Source organism: Monodelphis domestica, chromosome 2, assembly GCF_027887165.1.
Source record: "Monodelphis domestica isolate mMonDom1 chromosome 2, mMonDom1.pri, whole genome shotgun sequence".
Classification (NCBI taxonomy): domain Eukaryota; kingdom Metazoa; phylum Chordata; class Mammalia; order Didelphimorphia; family Didelphidae; genus Monodelphis; species Monodelphis domestica.
In genome coordinates this window covers 17,790,919-17,810,172 of record NC_077228.1, presented here as the reverse complement: position 1 = coordinate 17,810,172, position 19,254 = coordinate 17,790,919, and the positions used below count along the sequence as shown (strand labels likewise).

Sequence of the window (19,254 nt, the reverse complement as noted above, 5' to 3'; positions counted from 1 at the left end):
GATGTCCAGAGACCACAAAGCTTTCTAATGGCTAGATAGTAATTGGTTATGTGACCCTAGGTAAGTCCCTTCCCTTCCTGCTTTAATTTCCTTACTTGGTAAATGTGGTGATTACAGGTCCCCCAACCCTTGTTGTTGTTAAGACAATGGAGATGATATTTATTATGGGCTACAAATGCTCATCCTATGCTTATTATCATTTCTCTGTTCTCTGTTCCTCACAGTGTCTGACACATAATTATCAACTCAGTAGATGAAAAAAGAAATGAGTCTCAGATCAGAAGACCCATGTTTTATTCTCAGTAGTGTTTAACACCTGGTACACAGAAGGCACTTAATAATCATTTATGGAATTGAATTGTGTGGATGATGGAAGGGAATGCATAAGACCTGCTAAGGCTTTATGAACCTCCGAGTTATATTAACATGATTTCTATTCAGTCTCCAGAGCCTAATGTTTCTCCAGTAAAAGTAGCAGCCTGGGTTGGAGCTGATGGCCCAGGAGAAGGTACTGACCAAGCCCCGGTGGCCAGTTGGTTCCCTGATACACAATCTGAAGGTTTCTGTAGTCAGTGTCCATCTGAGTCTACTTGTTCACCTTGCCAGAGACCTCATTGCCATCTCAGGTGATATTGGTTGTTTAGTTGGGACAACCTGGGGAAAGCCCCAGTAGAGCCTCTGTGCTTGTATCATTCTGGGTCCCAGAGCCAGGAAGGTCATCGCCCCACTAGGTTCTCAGTTGGTGTCAAAGATGCCCAGAGAAGCAAGGCAGGCTTTGATGGTGGAAGAGGGCAAGTCAAACACTGGCTATGGCAGATACTCCTTGTGGGCCTGGGCACTGGGGGCGCATTCCTTCTCCTCAGCTTTGCTCTCATTACTGACATGATCCTGAATTCTTCACCCAGTTCTGACATTCTGAGTTCTAACACTCTTCTCTGCTGACATTCTCTCTTCCAAGGCCCTTCTCAGCACTGAAAGACTATTTCCTAGCAGTCCATGTCTGAGGACACTTTCTACACCCAATTTTCTGTTTTATTACTATTACTAATAATAGTTCTCATTCATCGAGTGCCCCTTTTCAGAAGAGTAAACTGAGTCCCAAAGAGGAACATTCAAAATGTAAAAAATGGGACCCAAGTAGATGTCTGAAAGCTCAGGCTCTGGACACCTAGTCCAAGGCTCTTTCTTGTCTGACTGGGGAAATCAATGACTAAGATTTGAATCCAATGATCTTTTCCTCTGTGTGCCAAGGAAGGCATTGAAAATCGTCCTAGTAAAGCTTAGGGAACCCTCAAAAAATGGAATTAAATTTGTCAAGTGAAATAAAGTTACAAAGCAAATCACTTACATGGCATTGATTTATACACACATGTGCATTTGCACGCACACACAGAAACACACACACACACACACACACACACACACACACCCCAGGCTCATGAATGCTAAGGTGAGAACCCTTGTAAAGTTGATGCTTTTTCTTGTACCTTCTTCTATCCCCACCTCCAGGCAGGTGGAAGTCATGGAACCACTATAAGTTCCTGAGAGAAAAAGTCATTTACCTTTGGCATATGGTATCCTGCCACTGTGGTATCAACTGTGGCCACCCTGGGTGGATTGAGAGGAATGATATTGCCCATTCTCTGGACTTCATGGACGGCCGCATTAGTGTAGGGCATATTTTCTCTATCAGCCATGGTGGGCTGCCGGGACTGGCCAACCACCCTGTCAATCTCAGCTTGAATTTTACCTGGAAAAAGAGGAAGACAGTTTCTTTGAGAGTCAAATAATAGCTCATAAGTATAAATTTATAAAGTATTTTATAAATATTCTCTCATTTAATCCTCACAACAATTCCAGGAGATCAATACAATGATTAACTCCATTTTATTTTTTTTCTTTTAATTCTTTTCCTTTTGTCTTGTAATCAATACTGTGTATTGGTTCCAAGACAGAAGATTGGAAATGGCTAAGCAATTGGTGTTAAATGACTTGTCTAGGGTCACATAGCTAGAAGGTGTCTGAGGCCAGATTTGAACCTAGAATCTCCCCTCTCTAGGCCTGACTCTCAATCCACTGAGCTACCCAGCTGACCCCAGAGTATCTCCATTTTAGAGAAGAAGTGGACAGAATTTAAGTAACTTTCTCAATTATTCATTTAGGATATATCTGAGAGTGGATTGGAACTCAGGGCTCTCTTTCCCCACATCCAGTTTTCTCTGATCAAGTGTGAGAAGCACATTTGTACCCATGATTGGATTGGATGGAAGTCTGGCTTGACACTTCACCAAAGGTACAAGACCCTGTGGCAAGTAAAGTGGAGATGTAGTACATTAAAGATAAATAAGGACATCTTTCTTTCAGTGAATACTTTCTGGAAATTGTCACCATGGAAATCATTCTACAATTGAGCATTTCTATTTGAAATATAAGGGAAATTTTCATGTTTAATAGGACACAAACATTATGAAGTGTTAATTTTTGTCAACACATAGCTTTCTGATGAACAAATAATCATAGTGCCACTAAAATAATTGAAAAAAAAAAACAAAAAATCTAATGGGAAAATTTACACATTTCATTTAATATATTAATTTCTTTTTAAGAGTCTGGATTAGAGAGAAGTTTGTGTTTTCTTGTATCTGGGAGCTGGATCAGACACTCTGTTTTTACATTTCTTTGTCCTTACTTATTCTGAGGGATGTTCTTATTTAGCAAAATGTGATTAATAACTGAAGTGGACAAGGATTCTTTTCCTGTCTATAGGCTCATCAACACTGGAGGATGGAAAGTGGTGGACAGGTTAATAGGCTACCTCCTAATTAGATATTGACCAATTAGCAATATCTTGGGATGTTCTAGTATTTATGGAGTACTTTATGTTTTGAAAAGCGCTTTAAGCACATTAACTTGTCTGATTTTAAGAGCACCCATATGAGAGAAGGGCTATTATTATCATTATTTATGAATGAATATACTGATGTTGAATGGACTTATAGGTTTTGCTCAGGATTACATCATTAGTAAGTGCTTGAGGCAAGATTTGAACTCACATCTTTCTGGCTTCAAATCCTATACTTTATTGTCCTGACCAGCAACTACCATCTGATGGGGGGTTGAAAAAAATTTTGGTGTCAAAAAGGGTGCTCATGATTGTGAAGGATAGGAATCACTGCTCTTTTCCAAAGCCAGTTGAATCAAGATGATGTACGTAAGTTACTTTGCAAATATTATGTCTCTACATGAATAGATCTTTTCTTCTGGGCAGAATCCTAAAAGGATGTATGAAACTTTCATAGCCTGGGACTATCACCATACCTTGAATCTCTGGATAAAAGGCCATATACAGCAGAGCCCACCTTAGAGTGGTTGATGTAGACTCTGTTCCAGCAAAGAAGAGGTCCAGGGTGCATGAGACTAAATTGTTTTCCTTTAAATTAGAGCTGATATTACCCTTAAATAGAAAGGCAAATGCTAGTTGGTTAATTTAAAAAAATTCTATCTCTCTTAGAACATGAGTAACTAACCCCTCAAATACAGGACTATAAAATATGAGGGGGACAGAATTTATGTTTCCCATTAGCTCCCAAGAATACAGTAAGTGTTCCTAAGAATTAGAGTTCCCATTTCTTTTGGGCTGGGAAAATTACAGAGTATTTCTCCCTCAAAACCCATAGAGAGAGATATTATTCCAACTTTTGGGTAAACATGGTGGCAGTCTAGACATGGCTCGCTTCCCCTCCTCAGACCCAACAATATAGATGACCTCAAAAGACCCCCAATAAACTATTCTCATGAGAATGGAGGGACTCTACAGTAGGGCGCAGCTTTGAAGGTACATGGAATTTGGACCTTTCCATACTATAAAGGAGCAAAAATCTCCCAGCTAAACTTGAGCTGATCTACCCTCCCCCACCACACCTATGGAGCCATAGTTAGAGTCAATGCCCCCAGAATCAATAAGTGAATGAGGGGTACCTCTGGACTGAGGAAGGGGTACCTCTAGGTCTCGGGAGCTAACTAAGACCACCAAGGACATACCCCTGAGACCAGTTATACTTGAAATTCTGGCAGGCGGGTGGGTGAGCTCAGATCTTGGGAATTCAGAAACAGTGCCATAATCAACAACTGTGCACCTCTGTAGTGAGTTAGGGGCATCTCAGCCTTGGGAGCTGAATAAGACCACCAAGGAGCTACCCCTGAGAGTAGTAGCACTCTAAACACTTGCAGGCATGGGAGCGCAGAACATTGGCTCCCATTGGAAGGTAGTGCAGCTGCGGACATTCGAGTGTTTGACTCAGGCAAAAGACTTGCTCCTTAATTCCATAGACAGAGAGCCAGCCCTTCTCACTCATATTTCTGACTGGAAAGGAAAAGAAAAACAACCATAGAGATGGCAAACAGTGCCCAGGAATAAGTTTCCAACACCAAGAAAAGCAAGAGGAAGGGGTTGACTTTGGATAATTTTTATGGAGGAAAAATAGAGACTATAGAGGAAATAGCAGAAGAGAAACCCAAATAAATGCTCCAAAACCTTCCAAAAGAAATGGAAATTGTCCACATGCTCTTAAAGAATTTAAATTGGAGGTTATCAAAGGAGAAAGCCTCTTGGAATGAAAAATGGGAAATAATGAAAAGAGAATAGAATAATCTAAGGGAAAAGAACTCCCAATTGGAGAAACAGCTGGAAGCCCCCCCAAATCAGGGTAGACCAAACAGAAAAGAAAAACCCATCTTTAAAGACCAGAATTAAGCAACTGGAAGACAACGGTCTTGCAAAACAGCAAGAATTAAAAAGCAAAGTCAAAAGACTGACAAAATAGAAGAAAATATAAAATATCTCACTGACAAGGTGATAGATCATGAAAACAGTGGAAGGAGAGATAATCTGAGAATCTTTGGTCTTCCTGTAAAGTCAGAAATAACCAGAAATATTGACATCATAATATGAGAAATCATCCAAGAAAAATGCCCTGATGTTTCTTGAACAAGGGAAAAACAGGCATTGAAGGAGTACATCAAACACCCTCTACACTAAATACCCAAAAGACAACTCCCAGGAATTTAACTGACAAATTCCAAAGCTTTCAATTAAACTGGAAAATTCTACAAGAAGCCAAAAAGAGACAATTCAAATACCAAGGAGCACCAATCAGGATCACACAAGACCTGGTGGCTTCCACACTAAAGGACTGCAAAGCCTGGAACACAATATTCAGAAAGGCAAGAGAACTGGGTCTTCAACCAGGAATCACCTATCCATCAAAACTGACTATATACTTCCAGAGGAAAGTATGGGCATTCAACAAAATAGAAGAGTTTGAAGTATTTGTAAAGAAAAAAACTTGAACTGAGTGGAAACTTTGCTATCGAAACACAAAGAGCAAGAATAACATGAAAAGCTAAACATGAAGAAATGGAAAAGGAGAAAAATGCTTTTTTTTATTCAAACTCTCTTCCATAAGGGCTACAATTAGATCAAATTATGCATATTAACACATGGGGAAAATTGTAAATCTCAAAAATTGTATTCATAAATATAGTAATTAGAAGAATCACTCATAGGGAATGATTGGAGCATTAAGGGCTATAAGATGATATGTAAAAAAATAAGAAAAAAAGGGTGGTGGGGAATTGATGATGGTACTAAGAGATACATGAAGAAATAGAAATAAAATAAATAGAATAATCTTTTTCACCCAAAGATACACATGGGAAGTGAAGGGGAAGAATACTTTTATAAGGAGAGGAAGAGAGAGCTAATAGGTAATACTTAAGCCTTACTCTCAGTGAAATAAACTCTGAGAGAGAAGAGCATCTAGATCCATTGGGATCCTGAATTCTATGTTATCCTACAGGGTAAGGGAGAAGAGGAAACTAAGGGGGGTAGGGAGGAAGGAGTAGAAAAAGTGAGGGAAGGAGGGGGGGATATTAACAGACCCCAAAACATGAAGGAAACAAAAGGGAGGGGGAAGCATATCAAGGGAGGGAATTAAGGGAATTGATTAAAAGTAAATCACTGGAGGCAGAGTCAAGATGGTGGCTGAGGAGCAGCAATAGTTCAGACCTCTGAAAAGCCTTCATTAACAATCACAAACTAAATGCTCCTAGAGGACTGAAAATCCAACCTAACGACAAGACAGAGCAGGGGAACCCTTCTGCTGGACTCAATTCAAAAGGTACACACCCCTCCCCCCAGCCAGAATCTGAGAACCATTGGTCCTAAGGGAAAGGCAGAAGGAAGGTCCGAGGAACCCTTCCACCCAACCCAGAGCTCTGAGCCCCCAGAAGCATAGGGAACCTCTGGGCAAGCAATGGTGCTGGTCTGGAGGGTGTACCTTGTGAGTAGGATTGTGCTAGGCTCAGAGTGTCCAACACAGGCAGCAGGGAAGTAGCCAGAGAGAGATTGAAGAGCTGGAAGCTCCAGCAGCTGGGTCCTTCCATTTAGCTCCAGTCTTACAGGAGGATTTTGCCTCGGAGCACATCCAGACCAACCCAGTTGAACTTAATCCCTTCAGGAGCCCTCAGAGCTCAGGGAGGTCAGGACCCCTTCCCCCCAGAGAGCTGGGACTCCCTCAAGGACAGGAACCTCTGGGTGGGCAAAGATACTGGTCTAGAGGGTGTTCCTTGCAGGCAGGGCTGTGCCAGGCTCAGAGTGTGGAACTCAGGTGGCAGGGAAGCAGCTGGAGAGAACTGGAGAGAGCCGTGGCAACTGAGAGCTTCCATTTAGCTCCAGCCTTCCAGGAGTTTTTGGCCTGAGAGCACAGACAGCCAAACCCAACTGAACTTAATCTAAACAAAAGCCTCCAGAGGACAGGGAAGCCAACATTCCTCCCCAAGAGGCTGCACAGAGAAATCTGAAAAAGCTTCAAGAGGGAAGACTAACAGAAAGCCCCAAAAGCAAAAAAATAATCAGAGGAGCAAGAGCACAGACAAATATGGGGAGCAAAGGAGGGGTAAACTCGAGGAAACAATAGAAAAAGAAGAAATTACAATAGACAGCTTCTGCACAGGTAATGAGCAATGAGTGAACAAAACAGAGGGGAAAGGATTAGCAAAGGAAAAATCAGAAATCCCAGCAAATTGGATGCAGGCTTTGGAAGAACTCAAAATGCAATTCAAAACACAATTAAGTGAGGCTGAAGACAATTGGGAAAAATTTTAAAAACTAAGATAAGGCATCTTTAAACAGAAAATAGTGTCTTGAAAGCCAAAATCAAACAGCTGGATAATGAGCCAAAGATGAGGTGAAGAAGATGAAAGATGAGAAAAAGGAGATGAACGATGAGGTAAAGAGGATGAAAGATCACCTCCAAAGAAAATCAGACCAAAAGGACAAGGATGACCAAAAAGCCATGGATTAAATCCAGTCTTTAAGAACAAGAATAAAACAACTGGAATTATGTGACCTCACAAGGCAGAAGGATAATATAAATCAAAACCAAAAGAATGAAAAAATTGAGGAAAATATGAAGCATCTCGTTCACAAAACAAAGGATTTAGAAAATCATTCAAAGTGAGACAATTTAAGAATCATTCGTCTACCAGAAGACCATGGTGAAAGAAAAAGCCTGGATATTATACTACAGGAAATTATTTAAGAAAGCTGCTCTGATATCCAAGAAGTAGAGGGAAAAGTGGAGATTGAAAGAATCAACAGATCACCTCCTCTACTAATCCCCAACTGACAACCCCCAGGAATGTTATAGCCAAACTCAAGAACTGTCAGACCAAAAAAATATATATATTACAAGCTGCCAAGAAAAAGTCATTCAGATACCATGGAACCACGGTGAGGATAGCACAAGAGCTGGCTGTATCTACACTCAAGGACTGAAAGGCATAGAATATGATATATTGGAAAATAAGGGAACTAGGTCTAAAACCAAGAATCAAGTACCCAGCAAAACTGACTATATTCTTACAGGGGAAAGTATGGTCATTCAACACAATAGAATTAAAAGAATTCGTAATAAAAGACCAGACCTGAACAGAAAATTTGATGTTAAAGCACAGAACTGAAGAGAATCATCAAAAGGTAATTAAAAAGAGGGAAAAAAGAAAAACAAAACAAAACAACAGAAAAAAAATTTTTAAGAGACTCAATAAGTTAAAATGACATGTATCCCTATAAGAAAAGAGGTCCTTGGTAACTCTTAAAAACTGTTGTTATTACCTGGGCAGCTAAAAGTATCACACTTAGAGGGAACAGTGACAAATGGTATAGGATGAAAGGACAAGACATAAATAGGTATATAGATATATGTATGTATAAATACATACACATGTTTATGTATATATATATACACATAACTATAGTTATGTATATATATATACATATATATAACTAGAGCTAAAAAAGAGGTTAATACTAAAAGAAATGAGAAAAGAAACAAATGGGGGTAAATTTAGATGTCACAAAGAAGCTTGTGATGGGAGGGAGGAGAACATCAATACACTGGAAGTGTAAAGAGGTTGAAGATAGGAAATACTCAGCTCTTAAATGCTTTCAATCCATTGGGGCAGAGAATAGATTTGTGCCCTATAGGGGAATAGAAGGGTAAGAAATGGACTGGCGGGGAGGGAAGCAGTACAAAGGAGGGAGGGGGGAGGGGTAATTTTAAGAAGAGTACAGGTAAAATAAGGAGGGGTCAATAAGAAGGGAGAGGGTCAGAAAGGGAAGTAAAATAAGGGTGGGAACTAGGGGGACTGATTAAAAACAAACATTGGTGTAGAAGGAAATCGGGAAAGAAGAAAAGGCAGGACCAGGAGTAGAAATCAAAATGCTGGGAAATACACAGCTAGTAATCATAACTCTGAATGTGAATGGAATGAACTCACCCATAAAATGCAAGCGAATAACAGAGTGGATTAAAATCCAAAACCCTACCATATGCTGTCTACAAGAAACACACATGAGGAAGGTAGATAAAAATAGGGTGAAAGTAAGAGGATGGAGCCAAATCTATTGAGCATCAACTATTAAAGAGAAGGTAGGAGTTGCAATCATGATATCGGACAAAGGCAAAATAAAATAAATCTAGTTAAAAGAGGTAGGGAAGGTAATTACAGCCTGATAAAGGCAGCATAAACAATGGGGAAATATCTGTACTCAACATGTACATACCAAATGGCATAGCATGCAAATTTCTAAAGGAGAAACTTGAAGAGCTAAAGGATGAAATAGGTAGAAAAACTATACTAGTGGGAGCCGTGAACCTTCCTCTAATGGGAGCCTGAACCTCTTGAAGGATGGTTCAGTTTTAGGAAAACCATCCACATAATTGACCATATTAACAAGCAAACCAACAAACATCACATGATTATCTCAATAGATGCAGGAAAAGCCTTTGATAAAATACAACACCCATTCCTACTGAAAACACTAGAAAGTATAGGAATAGAAGGGCTTGTCCTAAAAATAATAAACAGTATTTATATGTATATATATATATGTATATATATATATATATATATAAAACCATCAGCAAACATCATCTGCAATAGGGATAAACTATAAGCCTTTCCAATAAGATCAGGAGTAAAACAATAATGCCCATTATCACCCCTATTATTTAACATTGAACTAGAAACACTATCAGCAGCAATTAGAGAAGAAAAAGAAATTGAAGGTATTAAAATTGGCAACGAGGAGACCAAGCTATCACTGTTTGCAAATGATATGATGGTTTACTTAAAGAATCCTAGAGAATCAACCAAAAAGCTAGTTGATATAATCAACAATTTTAGCAAAGTTGCAGAATACAAAATAAACCTGCATAAGTCATCAACATTTTTATATATCTCTAATGAATTTCAGCAGCAAGAATTAAAAAATAATACCATTTAAGATCACCCTAGACAATATAAAATACTTAGGAATGTATCTGTCGAGACAAACATAGGAATTATATGAACACAAGTACAAAACACTTTACACACAGTTAAAACTAGTTCTAAACAATTGGAAAAACATTGATTGCTCATGGGTAGGACGAGCAAACAAATTAAAAATGACAATTCTACCCAAATTAGTTTACTTATTTAGTGTCATACCTATTGAACTACCAAAAAAATTCTTTACTGAATTAGAAAATGCATAACAAAGTTCATTTGGAATAACAAAAGATCAAGGATATACAGGGAAATCATGAAAAAAAATGCAAAGGAAGGAGGACTTGCAGTCCCAGATCTCAAACTATACTATAAAGCAGTGGTCATCAAAACAATTTGGTATTGGCTAAGAGTCAGAAAGGAGGATCAGTGGAATAGACTTGGGGTGAGTGATGTCAGCAAGACTGTCTCTGATAAACCCAAGGACTGACCCCAACTTTTGGGACAAATATCTAATATTTGATAAGAACTGCGGGAAAAATGAAAGACAGTGTGGGAGAGATTAGTTTTGAATCATTACCTTACACCCCACACCAAGATAAACTCAGAATGGGTGAATGACTTGAACATAAAGAAGGAAAGTATAAGTAAATTAGCTGAATACAAAATAGTATACATGTCAGACCTTTGGGAAGGGAAAAATTTTTAAATCAAGCAAAATGTAAAATCAATAATTTTGACTATGTGAAATTAAATAGTTTTTTGTAGAAACAAAACCAATATAACTAAAATCAGAATGGAAGTAACAAATTGGGAAACAATCTTTAAAACCCCCAGGAGAAAACCAAATTAGTGATCCTAAAAATTAAGGGAGAATTTAATAAAAATCAAAAGTGACAGAACCATTGAACTAATAAATAAGACTTGAAACTGGTATTTTGAAAAAAACAAACTAAATAGACAAAATACTGGTCAATCTAATTTAAGAAAGGAAAGAAGAAAACCAAATTAACAGTATCATATATGAAAATGGGAACCTCACCTCCAATGAAGAGGAAATTAAAGCAATCATTAAAAACTATTTTCCCCAATTGTATGGTAATAAATATATGCCAATCTGGGTGATATAAATGAATATTTACAAAAATATAGATTGCCTAGATTAACAGAAGAAGGAATATAATTCTTAAATAATCCCATATCAGAAAAAGAAATTGAAACAGGCCATCAAAGAACTCCCTAAGAAAAAATCCCCAGGGAGTGATGGATTCCTTAGTGAATTCTATCAAATGTTCAATGAACAGCTAGTAAGAGTCTGAGGGCAAATTTGAACTCAGGAAGATGATGAAGTCCAGAGCTTTATCCATTCTGCAACCTAAGTTCCATTTCAAATGATACACACTTGCAACAAACACACTGACCATATATTTAATACCTCTGATTCAAATCCAAGTGATACTTGAAGTTAAATCCTTCTAAAATGTACCAACATCTGCTCACCTGACTTCAATCCATGACATTTTGTGTCAAATAATTCCACTCAGAGTTATTCCTCCATTATTGCCAACTGAACTTTGCCTCATAATATTCTTCCACCTTATTCTGCCTTTTGTGAAGAGGAAGAGACAGCTAATCTTTCCTCCTCACTGATTTGAGTTGTGAAAAAATAGCTACTATGTTTCTTGAAGACTTCTATTATCTAGACTAAACATATCCTTTTGCTTTAACACAAACCTCATAGGACATGATTGGAAAGGCCCCCATCATGCTGGCTTTCCTTCTTTCAATCTTCTCCAGTCCCAAAATGGAACACAATTCATGTGTGGTCTACTGAATATTTCAGAGTGGATATATAGATGCTTAAGGAAACATTCAGCTCTTAGACATTTGGGGACTTTGACATTAATAATGTCCAATACGATGGTGAAAAGAATATTTGTCCCATAAATTTAACAGCAGATACTGGTTCCATCTCTACACAAATTCTCAGAGGTATTATATTTTGATAGCCTGTATAATCAATAATTTATTTTATGGTATTTTAGTGTTTACAAAGAATATATACACAATAGAAAAAACCATAAGAAAGTTCATTTGGAAGAACAAAAGTTCAAGGATATATAGGGGAATCATGGAAAAAAATGCAAAGGAAGGTGGCCTTGCAGTCCCAGATCTCAAACTCTCTTATAAAGCAGTGGTCATCAAAAGAGTTTGGTACTGGCTAAGAGACAGAAAGGAGGATCAGTGGAATAGACTTGGGGTGAGTGACATCAGCAAGACTGTCTCTGATTAAACCCAAAAACCCCAGCTTTTGGGACAAAAATGCAATATTTGATAAAAACTGCGGGGAAAAATGGGAGACAGTGTGGGAGAGATTAGGTTTGGATCAACACCTTACACCCTACACCAATATAAACTCAGAATGGGTGAATGACTTGAACATAAAGAAGGAAACTATAAGTAAATTAGGTAATCACAGTCTAATATACATGTCAGACCTGTGGAAAGGGAAAGACTTTAAAACCAAGGAAGACATAGAAAGAGCCAAAAAATTTAAAATAAACAATTGTGATTACATCAGATTATAAAGTTTTGTACAAGCAAAACCAATGCAACCAAATTGAGAAGGGAAGTAACAAATTGGGAAACAATTTTCATAACAAAATCCTCTGACAAAGGTCTAATTACTCAAATTTATAAAGAGCTAAATGAATTGTACAAAAAATCAAGTCATTCTCCAATTGATAAGTGGGCAAGGGACATGAACAGGCAGTTTTCAGCCAAAGAAATCAAAACTATTAATAATCACATGAAAAAGTGTTCTAAATCTCTCATAATCAGAGAGATGCAAATCAAAACAACTCTGAGGTATCATCTCACACCTAGCAGATTGGCTAATATGACAGCAAAAGAAAGTAATGAATGCTGGAGGGGATGTGGCAAAGTCAGGACATTAATTCATTGCTGGTGGAGTTGTGAATTGATCCAACTATTCTGGAGGGCAATTTGGAACTATGCCCAAAGGGCGATAAAAGAATGTCTGCCCTATGATCCAGCCATAGCACTGCTAGGTCTTTACCCCAAAGAGATAGTAAAGAAAAAGACTTGTACAAGAATATTCATAGCTGCTCTCTTTGTGGTGGCCAAAAATTGGAAAACGAGGGGATGCCCTTCAATTGGAGAATGACTGAACAAATTGTGGTATATGTTGGTGATGGAATACTATTGTGCTAAAAGGAATAATAAAGTGGAGGAATTCCATGGCGATTGGAGCAACCTCCAGGAAGTGATGCAGAGCAAGAGTACCAGAACCAGGAAAACATTGTACACAGAGACTGACACACTGTGGTACAAGAGAACGTAATGGACTTCTCCATTAGTGTCAATACAACATCCCTGAACATTCTGCAGGGATCCAGGAGATAAAAACACTATCCACAAGCAAAGGACAAAAGGTGGGAGTAAAAACACCGAAGATAAGCAACTGCTTGACTACAGGGGTGGAAGGTACAGGAACGAGGAGAGACTCTAAATGAACACCCTAATACAAATACCAACAACATGGAAATGGGTTTGAAGCAAGGACACATGTGATACCCAGTGGAATCATGCATTGGCTAGGGGAAGGGAGGTGGGAGGAGGGGAAGATAAGAAAAGGATCTTTGTTTCCAAGGAATATTGTTTGAAAATAATCAAATAAAATAATGTTTAAATTCAAAAAAAAAAAGAATATATACGCAATATCTCTATGGAATTGAGGGCACACAGGATTTTATAGATGAGTAAAGTAATATGCAGAGAGATGAATTAGTAGGGTTGAAATATCAGGGCCAATAGTTAATCTCAATCGGAGTAGGGTACTACTTAGGAAACAGAAAGAGCTGGGTTCAAATCCCACCTCAGATTCCTATTAGCTTTGTGGGCTGGGTCATTTGATTAATTACTTTGTTCTTCAGTTTATTCATCTATAAAGGCAGAGGGCTGAATTAAATGAGCTCTAGAATCTTTTCGATATCCAAATAAAAACTGGATTTTCTAGAACCACCACAACCTACATACAATTCCAAACAACCCCACCACCATACATACACTCCACTTAACTTATATAAAATTGAAATTTTATTTCTATTCAGGACATCCTCAGGTTTTCTAGGAGGAAAGATGCTCAAGTTATGAGGCAGATGTAAATTTTGAACATATTAACCTATTTGTCCCTCCCCATTAAGGCCTTGATTTTTTTTCCAGCACATTGTGCATGTTTTCTTGTGTTGTCTCCATTACCTTGGACAGCTCCTTCAGGTAAGCATCAATGAAGTCCTGGGCTTCCTCAGAGTTTTGATCTTCCTTGTGTTGTTTGATCATATGGGCCACAAAAGACTCTAGTTTCTGGAATTCTCTAAAGAGTTTTTTATGAGCTCCTGGCAAGCATTTCATTATCCTAGGAAAGATATTGAAGAACTAAAAAATATAAAAGAAAAGAGAAAAAGGAGAAATGAGTGCCCTTTCCTTTTGAGCTGTGTTATGCCTTCAAATTTCTTATTCTAAGTCTGGCTTGGGATTTTACTTTTTTAGTGTGTCATCCATCAAATTTAACCTTCCAAACTCATCCTCCTTTTAACTGCTGCTGCATATCCCATAGTATTGGACTCATAACCTTCAGCTTGGCATTTATCCAATTATGCTTTTCATATACCAGACCCCTTGGCCATGTATTGATGCACCTAATTGAAAAGGATTACTCACTGATCAACTGGGAGGCAGAATGGATGGTGTGCTGGAGTAAAATTCAGGAAGATGTGAGTTAGAATTTCTCTTAAGACACATTTACTGTGAGAAAAATCATTGCTTTATTCCTCCCTTTGTTTGCTTTTCTTTCAAATGGAGATAATAAGAACAAGTAGCTGAATGGGTTTTTGTGAGCATGTTGAGTAATCAGCTAGTTTACAAATATTTATTAATCATTTAGTATGTGTAACATCGACTATGTGCCAGGCACTGGGCTAAATGCTAAGGAAGGGAAAAATACCAGTCTCAGTATAAGATTTGTCCAAAATGATAGTGATGGGAATGAGCTCATATTCTAATTGCAAATCCAACAGGTTAATAACTAGATTCTTGTGAGATATATGTAGGATACTTGAAATGGAATTTCAGAGGGGAAGGCAAAAAGTACTAGAGATATTGGGAAATGCATCTTGCATTTGAAGGTGAAATTTGAATTGATTCTTTTTTTTATTCAAGTTACAAATTTACTCATAATTTTTCCAATGTTACATGATTTATATTGACTAACAACCCTTTTCCTTCGCCCCTCCCAGAGTTGACACGCAACTCCACTACACATGTATTATCACTGAAATCTATCACGCAAGATCTATTTTTATACAATTCATTAATTTAAGAGAGTAATCTTATAAAATCAAAACCCCAAATCATATACCATAAGAAACCAATGGTAAATCATATGTTTTCTTTTAGATTTCAAATCAAACAATCCTTTCAATGGATGTGGATAGCATTCTTTCTTATAAGATCCTATGCATTGTCTTGGAACATCGCATTACTTTTAAAAGCAGTTAATCATATTTGATAATCCCATAGTGTTTCAGTTACTATGTCCAGTGTTCTCCAGGTTCTGCAGGGAGGTCTTTTCAGTTCTTATATAAATCACGCAGTTCTTTCCTTTATAGAATAATTGTATTTCATCACCATAGGCTGTCACAATTTGTTCAGCCATTCCCAAATCAATGGATACCTCCTTTTTTCCAATTTTTTTTTGCCACTACAAAACCACAGCTATAAATATTTTTGTGCAAACAGGTCCATCTCCATTTTTTCATCTCTTTCTGATACAGACCTAATAGTGGTATTACTGGAACAAAAAGCATGCATTCTTTTAAAGTTCTTTGGGGGTACCTCATAGTTGTATTGATGTGCATTTGTTTAATCTACAGGGACTTGAACATTTTTAATAGGATTATTGACATATATTTCATGTAAAAACTGCCTATTCATATCCCATGACCATTTTAGGAATGACTTGGTTCCTTACAAATTTGACTTAGTAATCATATATTTGAGAAATTAAACCTTTATCAGAGAAACTTTTTATAAAAAATTCTTCCAGTTTGTTGCTTTCCTTCTAATCTTGGTTACATTAGTTTTGTTTGTATATAAGCTTTTTAATTTAATATAATTAAATTATTTATTTTACATCTCGTAATGTTCTCTGAATCTTGTTTGGTCTTAAATTCTTCCCTTCTCTATAGATCTGACAGGTAAATTGTTCTATGTTCACCTAATTTACTTATAATATCATTCTATATGCTTAAGTCTTATACCCATTTTGAACTTATTTTGCTAGAGTGTATGAGATATTGATCTAAACCTATTTTATACCATGCTGTTTCCAATTTAGCCAGTAGTTTTTGTCAAATAGTGGATTCTTACACTAAAATCTGGGATCTTTGGCTTTAGCAAACACGGCATTGCTGAGGTCATTTACTCCTAGTCTTTTCTATTGATCTATCCTTCTATATCTTAACAGTACCTGCCTTATTTGATAATCACTGCTTTGTAGTATAGTTTAACATCTGGTACTGCTACGCCAAAATCTATTATATTTTTTCATTATTTTCCTCAATATACTTGGTATTTTGTTCTTCTAAATGAATTTTATTATTTTCTCTAGTTCTATAAAAAGATTTTTTGGTAATTTGAGAGGTATCACACCAAATAAGTAAATTAATATGAGTAGGACTGTCATTTTTATTACATTAGCTTATCCTACCCATGAGCAATTAATGTGTTTTTTTTCAATTGTTTAGATCTAGTTTTATTAGTGTGGAAAGTGTTTTGTAATTGTGTTTATATGATTCCTGTTTGTTTTGGGAGATAGATTACCAAATACTTTATATTCTCTAGTGACAGAGGCATAAGAGATTTTAGACCCACTAATGAAAGCAGCCACAAAGGACATATTTTCAAGTCTGACTCAGATTGGGCAAGGCCATCTCAGGCTACAAGTTGCAAAAATAACTTTTGATAAAATCATTCCTCAAAAGTAGTTGAAGAAATCTGGCACAATAAAGCTTTAGGGTATGAAAGGATATCTGAGGCTTATGAATATACCTTGAGCTGGGGTTAAAAATATTCTTGTATAAGATAAACCAAAGAAGTCTTTGTACCTTGAATATAGAGTGGTTTCAGAATTTGCTGCCACTTAGCTGCCATTTTCACTGGCCAAGATGTGGAGATGAAAAGGAAAAGAATTCTAGTCATGAGGAACAAGTGCAAAGACTCCAAGTTTGGAGAAAATATATGTAAAACTTTTTACAAATCTTTCATATAAGCACTTTAGAAAATATCTTTCTCTCTCACTGTCTCTTCTTTCTGTCTCTCTCATTCTGTTTCTCTAGAAGTCTTTGTATCTCTTCTCTCCCTCTTTGTTCTTTCTTTTTCTCTCTCTCTATCTTCTGTCTCCATTCTCCTCCTGTTGCAGTGCTGTGGATAAAACCCTGGTTTCCTTCAAAACTATGCCTAAGTGATAGCTTCTAAATGAAGCCTTTCCTGGTCCTTCTGGCTTCCAATTCCTACTCTACCAAAATGATTCCCTTATTTTTATTTGTATTTACACTTACTTGAGAGCATGTTTTCACCATAAGCAGAAGAATGTAAATCCCCCAAGGTCAGAATCTACTTCACCTTTGTTATTATATCTCTATCACCTCACACAGTCCCTGATATAGACTAGGCATTTAATAAATGTTAATCAATTGATCATTTAGCAAAGGATGTGAGAAAAACATTACTTGAACAGTGTTCTAGAAATGCTTAGATCCCTCAGGCATGGTCTTTCACATCATTGTTTCCAAACATCCTTTTCTTTCTTCATTTCTTTTGCTAGTCCCTTTCTATGCTTAGAGTCTCAGCTCTTGCCAGCCTCTCACAGGCTTGCTTGTTTCTTTTCCTGTGAAAGGAGGACACCAGCCATCAGACAATTTATCTCTCTTCAGTAAGGATGATAGTCTATTTACCTGACACTCCCAACTGGTTTGCAGCACCGAGACTTGATTCAAGCTCTTCAGTAGCTCCTGAAACTTAGAATCATGGTATTCAAAACGATTCCCAAAAGTGACAGAACAGATGATGTTGGAAACAGCATTGTTGATATGAAAGTGTGGGTTAAAGGGCTTTCCTGTGGAATAGAAAAAGAATGGGCCACTCATTGTGTCACTCATGCATGTTAGAGGAGCCCTGCATCACTTTCTAACTTTTTCTCTTCAACCATTTTTCCTCCACACCCACTTCCTCCCACACATAGCTGTTTTGTTATTATTTTCAACAATCACAGACTGCTTAAAAAGTTTGAGAAAAAAGAAGAGAGCATGCCCATTTTAAAATGTTTTTGTCAAGGCTTGGGATTTACTTGGACTATATTGTTTCAACCTAGGTTACCTGTGTAAGTTTAGATGAGTTACTTTCTCCCTCTTTGCCTCTATTTATTAATCAGCAAAATGAGGTCTAGACCATAAGACTTCTGAGGTGTCTGTCAGATATAGAATCTCTATCTAGGATTCTGTGTCTGATAGATCATGTCTGTAGTTTCATAAAATTTTTTCACCTATGTGTAATATTTATCAGTCAATATGTGCCTGTCTTTCAACTCACATATGTGAGCACAAAAAATACCCATCACCATATGGATCTGTAGACAACTTGCATTCATGAGTGTAGACATTACAGAGCTGATATTATAATTAGAAATACTGAAATGAAAAGAAGATTTATGAGAAGGTAAAACAGGAAGGGCACTAATATGAGGTATTATGTAGAATACCAGATCTGAAGCTTGGAAGTTCTGAATTTTAAACCTCCCTCAGGTATTTACTGGCAGGGTTGATCTTGTTTAGAGTGTCTTCTCTTGGTTGGTTATTTCCAGCTATATCTTAATTGGACATGGTCATTTGCATGTTGTTTCCCCTGAGATATTTGCAAGGACAGTCACAGTCTTTTTCCTTTTTTTAACATTTATATAATTTGGTACAGGAATTTGAATATAGTAGGCACTTAATATTTACCCACCCAGTAAGTGATCTTAAGCAAGTGACTCAATTGCTCTACTCCTTTGTTTACTCATTTATTCAAGGATAAGGCAGGTGGGACTTGATGTTCTTTAAGGTTCATTCTTACTCTAAATCTGTGATAATAAGAGGAAATAGCAGAAAAGCCAGAGAAATGCAAAGTGGAGGAGGAAGGGAAGGAGGAAAAGGAGAAGGAAGAAGCAAAGTATGAAGAAGAAAATACAATAGCCACAACAACATTGTGAGAAAAGATAACTTGGAAAAATGAAATAACCTGCTCCACGAAAATCACAATCACAGTTGCTGAGGGCTGTGATGGTGTGAGTTATTCCCTTCC

General features: G+C 37.3%; 1 protein-coding gene across 5 annotated transcripts in view; it reads right to left on the bottom strand.

Annotated features, from left to right (window-relative positions):
* The window catches only part of LOC100031960 (cytochrome P450 2J4-like), a 153,002-nt gene that overhangs the window by 4,506 nt on the left and 129,242 nt on the right, over positions 1 to 19,254 (bottom strand). For all 5 annotated transcript variants that reach the window (XM_056815036.1, XM_056815037.1, XM_056815035.1 and 2 more), the window contains 4 exons: positions 17,871 to 18,031; positions 14,116 to 14,292; positions 3,319 to 3,454; positions 1,563 to 1,750 (listed from right to left, as the gene is read on the bottom strand). In XM_056815036.1, coding sequence (XP_056671014.1) covers positions 1,563 to 1,750; positions 3,319 to 3,454; positions 14,116 to 14,292; positions 17,871 to 18,031 — 662 coding nt within the window. The remainder of the gene's footprint in view (positions 1 to 1,562; positions 1,751 to 3,318; positions 3,455 to 14,115; positions 14,293 to 17,870; positions 18,032 to 19,254) is intronic.